This window comes from Maylandia zebra, linkage group LG14 (assembly GCF_041146795.1).
Source record: "Maylandia zebra isolate NMK-2024a linkage group LG14, Mzebra_GT3a, whole genome shotgun sequence".
NCBI lineage: Eukaryota > Metazoa > Chordata > Actinopteri > Cichliformes > Cichlidae > Maylandia > Maylandia zebra.
In genome coordinates, this window is record NC_135180.1 from 36,401,770 (window position 1) to 36,418,023 (window position 16,254).

The 16,254-nt window shown below is 40.6% G+C and overlaps 1 protein-coding gene across 3 annotated transcripts; it reads left to right on the plus strand.

The window, feature by feature from the left end:
- Positions 1-118: 118 nt before the first annotated feature.
- Positions 119-10,432, plus strand: LOC101485279 (protein FAM222B). 3 transcript variants are annotated; one of them, XM_004575517.5, is made up of 4 exons: positions 121-278; positions 912-968; positions 3,013-3,140; positions 5,154-10,432. In XM_004575517.5, the coding sequence occupies exons 3-4, from the start codon at positions 3,059-3,061 to the stop codon at positions 7,106-7,108; spliced, it is 2,037 nt and encodes a 678-aa protein (XP_004575574.2). In that variant the 5' UTR covers positions 121-278; positions 912-968; positions 3,013-3,058; the 3' UTR covers positions 7,109-10,432. The 3 variants fall into 3 exon arrangements, with proteins under 3 accessions (XP_004575573.2, XP_004575574.2, XP_014268188.2); XM_014412702.4 differs by having other exon boundaries at positions 124-278; positions 915-968; XM_004575516.5 differs by lacking the exon at positions 912-968 and having other exon boundaries at positions 119-278.
- The last annotated feature ends 5,822 nt before the right edge of the window (positions 10,433-16,254 follow it).

The window sequence follows — 16,254 nt, forward strand, 5'->3', positions numbered from 1 at the left end:
ACACCCAAGCAGAATAACCAGATCTCTTAAAGTTTATATAATCTATGATAAAATGACGCTCTTGGGCTTTAATAGCGTCTCATCTGTGGTGGATTAATGGACAGGCGTTCACCGTCGATGCCTTAAATGCAGAAAAGGGGTCCTGTCTGTTTGCGCATGTCCGACAGATGATGCTGCTTTAGCAGACAGCAGCACGAAGAGCTGACACGCTGATTACAATCCTTATCAACGTTATGTCGCCACAAAATGAAGTTTCCTTACTCAAAGATTCCTGAGGAGTAAGTATCGCTCTTTTTAACACAGGTCACGTCGGTGCTTTCCGTCAACGAGAAGCTAAAGTTTGCTAACCAGCTGGCCTGTTCACAATAAGCACAAAGAGGCTCCTTATTTACTGTGGTGCTTGACTTGTGGTAACCTTTTGAACGATTTAACATCAGTTTTCTGAAGGTGTCCGGTTCTGCTTGGGGTTCACATGGTGTTTGGCCACTGGAATCGTCCGGGGTGATTTATTGAAGGCTACAGGCGTTAGCTAGCTGTTTAAAACTGCAGCAGGTTGAGACTGGATTGTTAGACAGATGGCTAACGTTACCTAGCTGCAGACTGGCTGTCAGAAAGTTCACCTCTCCCGCTGTAAGACCACTCCAAGAAAGCGGTTCAGCCTTAGGAAGACAGCTTTAGCTGGTGTATGTTTGAAAGGTTGGGTACAGAGGGTAAAATAAGTGTGTGTGTGTTTTATTTATATATATATATATATATATATACACACACACACACACACACACACACACACACACACACACACACACACATATATCTAGGACTGAAGCGTCGATGTGTAGCCCAATGCATTTTAATTAAGATTAAGTAGAAAAGCCTGGTGTCTGGCATCTGACACAAACACCATTTCTCAGCAGGAGACTTCATCTGAAACCTCGGGGAAATTGTGCCAAAATAAACGCACCTTTGTGGTAAGGAAGGATGAGTGCTGATAATGTTTTATTGATTCCTGATTGTTTAAAAATTAGGGTTACACTGGCTTAGTAACTAACTGCTTTATATTTTGGGTCTGAACACTGTAGACAGACTTGTTTGTGTGTATAATCATAAATATGTCACTGAATAAAGTCAGTGAGCACACTAAAAGGCCTACAGTTTCTATGGATTGTATAGTTTATAACTGCTTTGTCTTTCCTATCCTGAATAACAAGTCAATCTTAACTTCCACTGTTCAGACGGTTAACTCGTGATGAATCATAAACTGCAAATGGAGGATGATTCGGCATTTGTGCTTCTTAACAGATCCCTTCCTCTTCCCTCTCAGTGGAGGAGCTGAGAAAGGAATTCTGCTGCAGTTCTCAAAATCTTTATATTCTCAATTAATCTTAATTCCATTAAGATTCCATTAATCTATTTTCTTAATTGTTGTCTTATTTCAAATCTTAAAAAAACTCCTTTAAAATATATTTATTTGAGTTAACATGAAGTCAGAGGTTTCAGTGACACTTTAAACCACAGCATATATAACTATGCAATATTACAGAAAAGTCTGAAGACTGCCTTCCAATTCCTTTTTATGGAGTGAGGAAAATGGAACTAGGTGCAGCAATTTACTTAATATCCAGAAATAAAAAGAAATGCAATATGTAAGGCAAAATCACAGTTTGTATTTTATAACAAGCTTTAAAGTAAATATTTGGTTATGACCACCAGCCTGACTTCTTAGGTAGCTGTCTTGTAACTTGCCAGTCTTCAAGAATGGTTCTCCAGGCTTCTTGAAGAACATTCAAAGCCCTTCTTTGGATGTTTGCTGTCTGCTGTTTGGTTTTGAGATGATTCCACGCTGCTTCAGTGTTGATGTCCAGACTCTGACGAGGCCAGTCCATGACTGATGGTGTTCCACTGTCTGTGGTTTTGTTTTTTTAAATCAGGGTATGCGTTTACTACACAAAGCTGTGGACAGTCAGATGTTTGTGCCGCATGGTGTATCAAAATCTGATGGTACATTTCTATATTCATGAATCTATCAATTTTGAAAAGATCTCCACCAGCGTGACTGAATGCAGCTCCAAACCACGACAGAACCTCAATTATGATTTGTTGCCACTGATTTTCAGTGTGGTTTCTATGTAATTTGGCATCCCTCAGCCTTTTCTCCCCCTCCAAACATAAAAAACATTCTTATGAAAATGGTAAGGTACAAGAACTGAACAGAAAATGAGTGAAAAAGCCACCAATGTCCAAATAGAACCTTGAAAGACATTAAGAAAACTTGGAAAATTATTGCTCTGTGCCACACAAAAAACAAAGCCTAGATCTGTTGAAGAAAATTGTAAAGAAATGAGAGTTACTTCAAGGCTTTTGCACAGTTCTGAATATGAGGTGTGTCTGTGTGGACTCACAGCTTCCAGTTCTGAAAAGTGAAGCTAGCGTATTGCTGATATAATTGACAGTCAAGAAGGGGATATAACAGTGAGATGTTAAAGAATGGCTTGTATGAAATATGTTTGTATTACTGGAGAAGATGAAAGTAAGTAATTCTAAAAGGACAAAAGGAAGAAAAAATGGCATTGTGTTTGTTTTCCTTATTTAAAACAATTCTTTATGTCACTGGTTCTGTACCTCTGCATTATGATGAAATATTTAAAATAAAAGTTTTAGATTGTGTTGTAAGCATGGCTCTTTGCTTTTCCCCAATTTTTTTTTTTTTTAAATTTTCTGATTTGCTGCTAAAACATTTTGGCACATTCTTAGCTTGACACAGAAAGCTGGCTGGCTTACAGTCTGCCATCACTCTACAACTGTGCTGCTTTGTTCATCTCCATCTCAGCTCCTTGCTGCCTGCAGTGTGTACACAGTGAGCTTATACAGAGCCATGGTTTCTCTTTATTACAAGATGCCATTTGCAAAAGGTCAAACTGAACTGTGAAAATCAGTGATGCCAAAGTATTTTCACACCAATCTAAGTATGTGTGTGTCAACGGCTGACTTTGACCTGCTCTGTTTGTCCCCCAGTATGGTGAGGAAAAGGTGTCCCGTGCTGCATTAGTTGAAGAGTGACATGCTGGCCCGCCTGCCAGCATCAGTTAAGCCTACCATCAGACTACTTTCCCGCACGCAGATGAACACTGGACCTCCAAAATGTAAGTGCCGTCTTTTATCATGTTGTGGTGTTTCTTTTGACTTGTCAAGCTGTTTTGTAAACACGACATCCACAATTTCCAAAGATTTAAATGACACTAAAGTTTAGTTGTATAAAATATCTAATCACTGAGGATCTGAAACTCGTAGTGGGATGACCTTCTAGAGCAATGCAGAAAATATGTAAAGGATAAAAATTACCAGTAAGTTTTAGACAACTGATTTTAAAAAGCAGTTGACTTGTGTCCATGCTTCCAGCTTTTAAAATGCAGTTAAATATTCAACATCTGTTCAGAACATTACCGTAAGTGAAGTGGATTTTGTTTGAGGCTAGTTTGGGTGCACAAATGATGGCAAATTATTGAAAACTTCTGAATTTATGTGGCATTTCCCACAGAATAAGATGGTGTTTGTGGCTATATTGCAGCAGGATGAGTATGGACAAAAACCTACTTTACTAAATAACCCAGTGAATGTTAGCATATTTACTTTGTGGCAGTTAATCTTAGTTAGTCTTTGTTTGTCACCTGGCTCTCTGGTTTACAAAAGATTCCAGAGCAGAACGTACATAATCATAGCCAGCTACAGTCTGCTACTGTGTGCAAGGTGAAGTACTGTCTGATCAGTTTCGCAGCATTTGGCTTCATCTGAGCAAAGGGACCTGCCCTGTCTGACAAATGGTGAATAACTGACCGGACAGAACCTCAGAGCAAATGGATAATAAATGCAGAAAAACCAGAACAAGAAGCAACTGAAAGGTGGCTGCAACAACTTGAATGGGGATGTCCATGGGTTCTGGGGTCTGACTATTTTGGGTTTCTGATAATGGGGAGACTTGTATAGGGTGGTTGTTTTGTTTTTTGTTTTTTTGTTGTTGTTTTTTTAAGCCCAGTATTATTGAAATCTGGTCCACTTGGCAGCTTTAGAAAATATGAGTGCATAGATAACTGTGTAACTTCTGTGTATTTTTGTAAATGTTACAGTTTTGGCTATTAACAAAGACCCCCACCAAACACATTTTCAAAACTCTATACTATAGACCAGGGGTGGGTGAACTCCAGGCCTCAAGAGCTGGTGTCCTGCAGGTTTTAGATCTCACCCTGGGTCAACACACCTCAATCAAGTGATTAGCTCATTACCAGCCTCTGGAGAACTTCAAGACATGTTGAGGAGGTCATTTAGGCTACGTTCACACTGCAGGCGAAAGCGCATCAAATCTGATTTTTGTTTTTTGTTTTTTTTTGACCCTATGCGACCCATATCCGATCATGGTATGACAGTGTGAACGGCACAAATCCGATCTGGGTCACTTTCGTATGTGGTACTGAATCCGATACATATCCGATGTTTTAGAAAGCGACTGCTGTTTGAACGGTCATGTCGCATTAAATCCGTCTTTTATGTCACCGACACAAGACAGACGGCAATTATCAGCTCCGGAGAAGCGCCCGAGAAGACATCGCGAACGAGCGCTTCCTGGCCATCCAGTGTAGATGTCAGTGAAACTGTTGGGAAGACATTGTTGGAGAAACGTGAACATATTATTTGTACTGTATAATCTGCAGATTCTGACAAATCTGCAACTATCCTTTGAAGCACCGCTCCTCTCTTAAACAGCAATAAGGATCATTATTAGGCTATTTACATTATTATGTAAATAACAAAATAACTTAAAGCAAAAATTGGGAAACGTAAAGTCCGAAGTCTTTATATTAACGGCCATCTGTCAAACAATACTGTTTGGTCTGGGTCTAAACAGAGCACATCTAAAACCTGCAGGACACCAGCCCTTGAGGCCTGGAGTTCTCCACCCCTGCTGTAGACAGATGTTTTAAAGTTTCCCCTAAGAGCCGGTCACCTTGTTTTTTACCGCCAGTTTGCATTGAAGAACTTGTATAACTGCAGGCTGACAGCATGTTTCTCTATAAAGTTTTGTGCTATGTGAAATCCCAGTTGGTGTTATTTTCTAAGAATGTGCTTTTTTTTTTTTCTTTCTGATTTTGCACATCTTGCAGGGGAAACTACACAGAAAATGAGATCTGCCAGCTATCCAACCCCAGCAGAGTTGGATGCCTATGCTAAGAAAGTTGCCAACAACCCTTTGACCATCCAGATCTTCCCGAGCAGCGTCAAAGTACCTCAAAAGAAGCACATTCGTCGCACAGTCAACGGGCTTGACACATCCTTGTCCAACCAACGCCAGAGTCCCTACTCCTCTCAGGTCGGCACCAGTGGGGGCCTGCTGGCTGTCCTCTGTGCACCTGTCAAAAACTCAGACACTAGCCACACCCGACAACTACATAATTCAGTCATGAACCCTCACAGTGGGCCCTACACCACTGAAAGCACTTTAAACCATCCTCAGCCTGCTCCTCACCTACAGGGTCCGTCTCAGTCTGCACTCCAGAAGCAAAACTTGGTTCACCCTCAAGCACTACAGCAACAGCACCGTTTGACTCATCCAATGGCTTTGCAGCAGCCTCACCCACAAGCTTTACAGCAAAGGAATATGGCTCGTTCACAAGCTCTCCAGCAGCAACAGAGCTTGTCCCAGATTCAGGCGCCACAGCAGCAGAGATTGGCTCATCCACAGGGTATGCAGAGACAGCAGAGCCTCCCTCACACACAGACTGTGCAGCAGCAGCCACAGCAGGGCCAGTCATGTTCGTCAGTTGTACCACAGCAGCATCTTTCTCATCTGCAGTCACTAAAGCATCAGGTGGCTCCTCCACAAGCTTTACATTCACAGCAAGGAGTGACTCAGGATCTGCGCCACATATCTGATGGATCTCAGCTCCCGAGCATGCAGCACACCCAGGGGCTAGTTGGGTCGCAGGCCCTTCCCCAGGCTGTTGCTGCAGGCCCTCCTACCATGCCTAATTGCCCCCAGCAAGCCCGACTGGGACCTTATGGGCCGCAGAAGCTCCCTGACCCAGATGCCCCACCAAATATAACTGTATCTACCTCCACCATCCCACTGTCCATGGCAGCCAGCCTGCATCAGAACAGACCCGGTGACCTGAGCATCATTGTGCACCAAATCAACCAACTGTGTCAGGCTCGGGCCGGTATGGGCACCACCTCAGTCTGTGAGGGACAGATTGCAAACCCCAGCCCCATTAGCCGCAACCTGCTCATCAATGCCAGCTCAAGGGTGTCCTCTCACCACCCAGCTCTGGGCAATGTACCCAGCAGCCTCATGGTGGGACCACCAGACAAAGCTGCAGCCCAAGCTCCCAGTGTTTCTCTCAATTCACAGCAGAGTATAGCTGCTGCTAATAGTGTACCTGCTTTTCACACCAACCCTGAGAAGGTGGCGCAGCAGCAGCTTCAGCACCATTTACATCAGCAGAAACAACAGCAGCAGCAGCAACATTTTCAGCAGCTGCAGCAGCTGCAGCAGCAGCGCTCCTGGGCTCAGCATCAGTTAGCCCACATGCAGCAGCCTCCTGAGGGGGCCAATCCTTGCAAGAATCCAAGGATGGAACCTCCAGCTGAGTGTGCTTTCCCCTCCAGAAACCTCTCCTACAGCCACAAGCTACCAAACAGTGCACAGAGCTTTCCCCTAAATCATCCTGCAGAAAAACCGCAACCCTCATCCCCTGTTAAATGCCCAGCAAGTTCTATGCCTTACATTAATGGCCACTACATGAAGCCACCGTGGAGCAGCGTTCAAGCAACAGCAGGAAACAATGGCCCTCAAGACCTCTCAGTGGCTTTCCAGGGAGGGCAGGCTGCTGCTTCCAGAGACAGAATCCCAGGGGCAAAGTATAGGCCAGGGAAGGAGGGTCCTAATGACCAGTCAGAGCTGATGCAGAATGTGGATTTCTTAGGTGGGGATTTTCAGATGCCCAGCTTTCAGGAGCAGAATGTGGATGCAATGGGGAATATACACAGGTCCGCCAGGAGCCAAGTTCAGGAACCTGGCAGCAGCGGAGCAGTCCATGCTCATCGCCCAGGCTACTGTTAAATGTGCGTTGATGCCCATGTGGCGTGTACTGAATTTTGTTTTTGTTCTGGTCTACAGCTGCTTTCAGCTTCTGTATTTTACTCTTTAAAACCTTCAAAGTGAGCAGTTAAATTGCATTGCTTCAGAGCTTGATTTGGAGACCCACCAGGTGTGATGTTTCAAAGTATTCCTCAGGTCTTAAGCCATGTCGTACTTGTTGCAGATGAAGGGTTTTTGAGATCGTTGTCGACTGTTTTATCTCTGGCACAGATGTGCTGCTGTTTGTTCATATATCTATGGTGTTCAGAAATGTTAATTTGCAGCTGAGACTATGCTTGCCTTATGATTGTCACAGTGCTTTTCATAGGTTGACATGGAACAACTCAACTTTTATTAGCATGTGTGGCCTTAGAACTGCCCAGAGGCAAGATAGAATAGGATGTCTTTTGTGTAATGTTTTTATTTGCAATTATTTATCTTCCTAACAGCTTTGATCCATTTGAATGGGGGTTACTTGTATATGCAATTATTAGGACTGTTGACAGTGCTCAATCCCATAGCTGCAGTGTACATTTGTAAAGGGGTCTGGGTGTTAGCCAGAGCTTCCCTATCAGGAATACTAACATGGCTTCTGAACGATATTGTTGGTGGTCCAGGTGATTTTTGACATTGCTCTTGGTGGGATGTTGTTTTTTTTTTTTTAAGGAAGAAAAAAAAAACCCTGCCAGAACTAGCAAAATCGGTAACCTTCTCCATTTCTGAGATTCTTGTTGTGTGGGAGTTCTTTTTAAATGTTTCTTTTTTGTTGTTGTTTTTGCATTTCTGTACATTGTCTTACTTGAATCATAGAATTTGCTTTTAAATGTCATGCTTAACATTTGGAACAGGGGCAAAAAGTCTCATTAGCTCCCCACATGTTAATCTTTAGGCAATGTGAAACAGAATGGGTCCCATTACTTTAAACTGAGCGTGTCTGTATGTGAAAGGTAAACTGATCATGTGCATGCATGCAAGTACGTCAGCTCATGCTACCGGGGAAAATGTCATTTCCCTTGAGCACAGGTTGTCACCATTTTACTACTGTAATGCAAGTGAATTGATGTGGCGTGGATGTTTCCTTTTCTGTGGGGCTTGTGGTCAGTTGTTCATCTACTTGTCACCGGCCTTACCACGTGTCGTATTTCTGTGACCTACAGAGAAAGAACTAAGAACATGTAATGCAGGTCATGTTGTACTAGATGTACCATAGTTGATGTTGTCTGGGCTTGTGTTGCTGTATTAACCTCAAGCCTTCTGGAAAAAGCCTTAAATGACACACTAGTTATAGTCTACTTTAACAGTTTCTTTGCCAGGATCACAACTTGTATGGCTGTGAGGAAGGTTGTTTGTTTGTTTGTTTTTTTTCCTTGTTGTTGTTGTTGTTGTTGTTGTTTTTTGCCCCTGAACTTTGGTTTCCCTGTTTAAAGCTAATGTTGGATTATTTGGGAGGTGTTAACATGGACAGGCAGTAGGCATGGATGATATTGCCTTAAGGTAATAATGCTACTCATCCCAGATTATAAAGCCCTCATCCTTCTGTCTGAAATGTTGCCTATCTAAGGATTTAGGATAGTGGAGAAAAAATGACTTGATAGCAGATTTAATAGGTATTTAGCCCAGGGATGTAGCAGTTATTTTAAGGTATTTGAACTGTTTTTAGTTGTTACATGTAATATCCTCATAGTTTAATTTATTTTTTGGACCACTGCATCCTGAAGCCATAGGTATTTTCACATTAGGTGCCATAGGTGACATATTGATGCAGGCAATAGGTTTGCATCATTGCTTTAATGTCTTTCACAACAGCAGTTCTTTTTTTCCTAACTGGATTGTTCTCAGAACATCGTACAGATTAAAAGGGAGAAAGAATTGCAAGATAAATCTTCAAAGAGACAATTCTCTTACAAGCTGTAGCTTTTCTGGAGTTCAGTCTTTGTACTTAATGGCAGTTTTTTTTTTTTTTTAATTACTTTTTAGTTTAGGTTTTTAGTTTGTTTTTTGTTTTTTTGTTTTTTTTCTGGCTCTCAGTTTTGATGTGCCTGCCCCCTGAAGCTGCTATTAAATTAAATCTTGACACACACGTATGATCTGTGTGTGTGTGTGTGTGTGTCTGTGGTGATGATATGGGCTGTATCAGTGAAACAAGTTCCTATTTATTTGATGGGTGAAAGTTGTCACCAGTCAAATGCAGGTATGTTTGGCTGTTTGTATGTCTTACGAGCCAAATTTTAAAGAAGATTATGTATTAATGAATTAAAACTGACCAGTATTCAAGGTGGCAGAGTGAAGTCTGACCCACTGTGGCCTAAAGACCTTCCAAGCCTGTTTGAGTTTCTTTAACATTAAGTTGACTGGGTGAAAACACTAAAGGATTAGACAGACCCACCCTGTTAATGTTGAACTGCCTCGTTACAGCCCACCACAGTCAGGTTCTGCAGTTTCATATGAAGTGCCTCCACTGGGTGTAGTATGGAGAAGTGTGTGTGTGAGAGTGAGACTGAGTGCTTGCGTGTATGTTAAGCTTGGGTACTTGCACACAGGTGTGCATGCTGACAGAGGTGCACAAAGTTGATCTCTGATGGGGGGGACCAAGCTGCTTAGTATAACTACTGATACTGTGTCATGGACTGAAGTCCTGGAGTGTGCCACGATTCCCAAACACTGTCAGGATGTGTGAACTGTTTGCTGCTGACTCACTGACCAAAGTGACCAGAAGTCCCTCTCTAACCACTCTGGCTGAAAGCCTGTAAAAGCTTGTTAATGAGCAGCAACCTGGTGACCTAACAAAAAGCTGCTGGGGTTCAATAAAGTCGTGTGAAGTAAACGTACCGATGTGAAATGCGCATTTATTTAAAAAAAGGAAAAAGACAAAGAGGAAAAAAACAAAACAAAACAAAAACTAAATGACTTTAAAAAAAAAAAAGAAAAAATCTAGAGTGAGTCGTTCCTTTCTGCAGAGTGCACCTCAAATGTTCTGGCTTTACCCAGAAATCTGGAAATGCATTAAAATACAGAAATATTGTACAAGAACCACATCAAGAATCACATCTACTTAAGGATGTTGTAGCTCAGCTTTTAAGTTGATTCAGATGGCAATATTTACTGGGGAGCAGACATAACAACTCTCTCTAGATTTTGACTGATTTATATAATTGTCTTTGGTTATCAAAGACATGTTGTGAACAGTGGTGGAGGGGGGGCTTACTTTCTCTACTTTGAAAATGTGATATTCCACTTTTGCCTAACCTTCAGGAAAAAATGTCTTGCACAAACATTCCCCTAACCAAAATAAAGTTTTCAAACACAGCTATTGACTGACTTTTTTTGTGAGCAACATGTTTCAAGGGTTTAAAGCTAATAAAACTGCATATATGGAATTTCACTTGAATCTGAATTCAGTTTAAGTAGAAAGATATTTGTATGAATATTGAATGGACAACATTCTCCTTTAGGTTTTTCAGGTAGAGCAGAATTTATGGTTCCATCTATTACAGCAAGTCGTCCAGCTTCTAAAGCAGCCAGACCATCACACTACCACCAGGTCTGATTGTTTGTTTCACCTTGGAACTTTCCCATAGGCGCTGTTTTTGCTTGGTTTCTTTATTGTTGTTGAATCATGAACACTGATCTTAACTGACAAGTCAAGCCAGCAGTTCTTTAGATCATTGGTGGGGAACTCCAGGTCTCAAGGGCCGGTGTCCTAGAGGTTTTAGATGCATCCTTGATCCAACACAGCTGATTTAAAAGGTTAAATGACCTCCTCAACATGTCTTCCGAGGCCTGGTAATGAACGAGTCATTTGATTCAGTTGTGTTGACCCAGGGTGATATCTAAAACCTGCAGGACAGACATAACTGTCTCTAGTAGTGATGTGCGATACCACTGATTTCCTTTCCGATCCGATACCAAGTAAAATTCAGGGTGGTATCGATACTGATCCGATACCAACACTTTGTACAAAAACATATTTTATTTATTGTATCTCAAATTATAGCATAATGATTACAGGTCATCAGATTACTTGTTCTTATCACCTAATAATGCAGAATTCATCATATAGAAATAAAAAACCTGAAGTTGTGTGCTACTTGAACACCTTGCCTGCCTGCAGCACTAAAGGACTCCGTGAGAGATGTCTGTCTCGCCCTAGCAGCACCTGTCCCTGTCCACTCCTCTTCCAACCCCTCTTCAGTTCGCCTCAACATACGCTCGTCGTATTCTGTGATGGTTTACTCTGAGGTGTTTGACAAATTTGTGGTGTTGCCACAACACCTCACTTTCTTGCCACATGTATCACAAACCACGTTTGTGGATGTAAAATACGTCCACACATGACTCCAGCCATTATTGTGAGTGCGCACACCAAGGGGCCGTGACACATTTATACAGCCGTATTTCGCTCATGACTATGAAAGGCGGAAGAGGAAGTAGTTCCTTCCAGTCTAGACAATCCGAATGAAATAGGTTCTTCCCACTGTGTTCCTGTTAATGATAAACTACAAATTTACCCTAAATTACTAAACTATCGATATTTTAATGTGAGAATCAATTCTAGAACATAAATGATTGGTATCGAAGGAATCGATATATCCACACATCACTACTCTCTAGATTTTGACTGATTTATATAATTGTCTTTGGTTATCAAAGACATGTTGTGAACAGTGGTGGAGGGGGGGCTTACTTTCTCTACTTTGAAAATGTGATATTCCACTTTTGCCTACTTGAGGCCTGAATTCCCCCACCCCTACTTTAGATGTTCTTCAGTCAGGGGTAAAAATAAAAAAGAGAAGTTAGGAAAAGGCACATTCTTTCTCTCGGCACTGTAAAAGATGTCATCAGTTTTACCAATTTGACTGTTGCTAAACTGGCAACATACTTAGATAAGAGGGCTAAGTTATAAGCTAATGCTAGCCAGTTTGTTTAGATAACTGCATGCATAAACTATCGATGCAACGCACAGATACCTGCTGACTAGTGCTGAGTAACATAATAAAATTCCCGAATTTCATTCACCAAACCTGAAGCACAGACTTCTTGGACAATCAGTTTCATGCCAGATAATTATTTTGAAATATTCTATAAGACACAGACCAACAAAAAAAACAAACAAAGAATACGAGTTCAATAACTCCAGTCAGCAAAGTTATTGCCTAGCCTGCAGCTTTGGACTAAAGCTAACTGTGTCAGCACACTCGTCAATCAAAGCAGCCGCACCATAACTTGAGCATCCGGATTGATGGGTTATTAGAAAAAAAACTTCCTCTGCCTGTTGTTAAGTAGGAAACAGTGCATAAAGACGAACACTTTCTGTGCCATCTTTAAACCTGCTTTTCATTGCTGTTAAGTTGAACATTTTAACCTCAGTTTGTGGGTGGATTGCCCAACTTGTGGAAATAGCTTTGAGTTGACATTGGAGGAATTGCAGTTTTAGGCACTTCATGATGACTTCTTCCTTCAGTTAGAACAGTTGGAAGAAAATAGTTCAATTTAGTTTTATTTTATTTATATCACGCTGAATTGCAAAAGCATTCACCTGAAGATGTTTTACATTGTATGAAGGAGACACTGCAATAATACAGAGAAAACCACCAATCAAACAAGGAAGCACTTGGCAACAGTGGGAAAGAAAAACTCCCCTTTAACAGGTAGAAAACTCCAACAGAACCAGGCCTGGAAGGGGCAGCCATCTGCTATCTGAACTACAGAAACGGGCACAAATTGAAACTTCAGTCCAGGAATCTCCTGTCCTCAGCTTAACCATAATATAAATAATATAAACTTGAAGACCAAGATACACGACCAACAAAGGATCACACAGCGGTCTTTTCCTGTTTCACATGTTAGGCTATGCAATCTTTTGGTAATTCCACGTCAGTGGAAACCCAAAAAAAAACCACGTACTAAGAGGCTCTAATGGCTGTGTCTCAATGTCACGGCCCATGTCACCTCTACTTGCGGCCACATAACGACATGAAGAAATATTATTTTTAAATTATTGTTCAAAAAATTATTTAATATAAAGGCAATAGGCAGAGTGTTCCAGGCATAGCCCAAAAGAATGCAGCCTCATGGGCAGTGTAGCCCAGTTGTAAGTAAGCTATTAAGACTCGACTGTACACTGTGTTCGTGTTTTCCTCCAAAGACAATAAGTTCCGCTGGAGCAGCCTTTCAACGCCTCTCTCTGTCTCTCGCTAGCAAAGTTGACCCAGACAACAAAGTAAAGCTAGTTTTCGGCTACAAGCCCGACATGGAACCAACATATTAACCCAGGGGTGGCCAACTCCAGGCCTCGAGAGCCGGTGTCCTTTAGGTTTTAGATGTGTCCTTGATCCAACACAGCTGATTCAAATGGCTAAATGATCCCCTCAACATGTCTTGAAGTTCTCCAGAAGCCTGGTAATGAACTAATCATTTGATTCAGGTGTGTTGACCCAGGGTGAGATCAAAAACCTGCAGGATGCCGGCTCTCGAGGCCTGGAGTTGGCCACCCCTGTATTAGTCCCTTTACTACGGTTTGGAGCCTCAGACTTGTTTTATATACGCGCAGAATCGTTTTAATACGAGATCGCTGCTAAAAGTGCAGCCTTACCTAATGTTCACTTACTCATTTATATTAAGATTTAAAAATCTAGTTGGTATTGGTATGGCGAGTAACCTTCAGTAATACGAATAAATCACACAACAATTGCACATTCAAGTAGTTGTAAAAAGCTTGATAATATATTAAGTAATCCAAAGTAGTCAGAATACGTTACTCTCATTGAGTAATGTAACGGAATATGTTACAAAATACATTTTGGGGCATGTATTCTGTAATCTGTAGTGAAATACATTTTAAAAGTAACCTTCCCAACACTGCATGTGGATCATCCAATGGGCTTAACGTTGTTTTTTTTAGATAAGATTTTTAGCAAAATACATCACTTTCTTCTGTACTTTGATTCAATTTTCTAGTTTTTAGTGGACCTCAGCGTTTTTGACTTTGGGAATTGCTGAGTTAGTGTAACTATTCTCACTTTCTCGAATTTCTGCTGTATCTGTCCCAGTGATAGATTGAAATTGAAAATAGCCATTGTTTCGAAAACAGCATCAGTGTATTTACAGGTAATCTCCCCCTTATTAAGAGTTACACCTGCATTTGTTGTTTCTATTTAAGTATTGCTGTGTTAGGAATTCATTGCTGTTGAGTCAATGATTGTTGCAGCTGTCCACCAAAGGCTGGGTCTGGACTATGTTTTAATAGGGGTAACACCCACATATACAATAGAGAGGCTGTGGAAAATCACAGGCTGAAATGCACCTGTTTCTTTCTGCAACCATATAAAACTATTTTACATATAACTGTGAGTGCAATCCTATTTTATAGCGCATATTAGCAGTGAAAATGTGCTTTCTAAACACAGTGCAATGCACAAAGACAGTGGGGCGAGCTGTTTTTAGTCTCATCTTGCCCTTGGATATAATAAGCAGGGTTTACTGAAAATACAAATATATAAATGTAATATTTTGTATATTAACACTGGTGATGTTTTGCTTTTTGTTACTAAAGCTGTCACTTTAGTCTGAGAAAAATTGCACCTACTAATTTAAGCTAACCATTCTTCCCTCTCCGTGTCAGTGGGCAAGAGTATTATCATACTCCTTTCTCTCATTTTATACACTGTTTTGTTTGTTTGTTTGTTTGTTTGTTAATTTGTTTGTTTGCTTGTTTTAATCAATTTTAAATCATGCTTTTTATTTGTTTTTGTTTCTAATGTCTCTGTAAAGCACTTTGAATCACCTTGTTGTTGAATTGTGCTATACAAATAAACTTGCCTTGCCTTGCCTTGCCTCTGAGTGACTGGTGCATCTCCATGCTTTCCACAGAAGAAGGACACAATACAGGAAAGCACACCGTTTAGGAAAGATATTTTTAATGAATTAATTGTAGTAACTTAGTGTGTAACATTTAAATATTTGTTTTCATTCAATCTGTCCAGTCTGATGTACTAATTTACCCTAAATAAACAGACATTTTCTCCACGAGTAAACCAAAGAGAACTTTATTCCATTTTCACATGTTTGAAAGTGTGACTTATGTGATAATAAGTACAGGAGCTATAATATAATTATATGAAGATAAAAAAAATAACAAAGATATTTTTAATTCTACCCATTTAAATGGAAACAGAATCAGTTGGCTAGTTGCCCTCCTCAATACATCATTTAAGTAATATAATATCCAGCAGAATTTCTTGTGCACACTAAAGATGCAAGATAAAACATTTTCTGAAAAGTCGACTCCTCCCTCATATGCATCACATTCGTTTGAGGTGATCTTGAAACAAATGATGCGTGAGATATTGTTCTTTGTTTCTACTCAGAAGAATGAAACTTATTTACACTTGTGACCAGACTGCATTTTGTTACTACTTTTCAATCTTGTTCCTCGGTGGAAACTGAAACACCCATGTCTTAATATATCAATACTAGGATGTGAACACTCAGCTATCATAAGACTGTGAACACGTAATAAAGAATGCAAAACAACTGACAACAGCAAACTCCTCTTCGGCATATACTTCAGTTGTGTGTAGGTAGGTAACACTTTTTATCCTAAGGCTCAAAAGTTTGACTTTAAATAGAGTCATGCAGATTCACACACATGCATCTGTGCTATCTAAATATTTAATTTAATACAAAAAATTGCAGCTCTTTCATTGCAATCACAAATTTAAATTTGCCTGCTCAAGAATGTGACAATCAAAAATTCTGAACCCAAGCTGAAGCTCTGTTTATAGAAGACAGGTAATGGGAAACCAGTCAGGACATAGTGGGCTTTCAGGGAGAAAGCTTGAAAGGGACATGAGATAGAACTGCTTGTTTCAGACTGGAGCTGCTTAAAGTGCAATAAAACATCATTATTAGCAGTGACTAATATAAAGCTACTTCAGTCTAATCTGGTTATGGCTCTAGCAAAAATAATTGGGGGATTTTTATATTCTGCTTAATCTAGGGAATGTGGGACTGCTGCTGATGTTGACCACGGTTGTGTATCCTCTTCAAGAGCAGATTTACAGGCCCTCGAATCCCTGAAGATTTAAATGGTGCCTCTTTAGTAGCATTTTTGCAGAAAGAAATCGTAA

What these genes read in the sequence shown, in the direction of transcription:
- LOC101485279 (XM_004575516.5), top strand. Translation starts at nt 3,059, where the DNA reads ATGCTGGCCCGCCTGCCAGCATCAGTTAAGCCTACCATCAGACTACTT. An exon ending in GAACACTGGACCTCCAAAAT is followed by an intron (nt 3,141 to 5,153) that starts GTAAGTGCCGTC and finishes CACATCTTGCAG; the next exon opens with GGGAAACTACACAGAAAATG.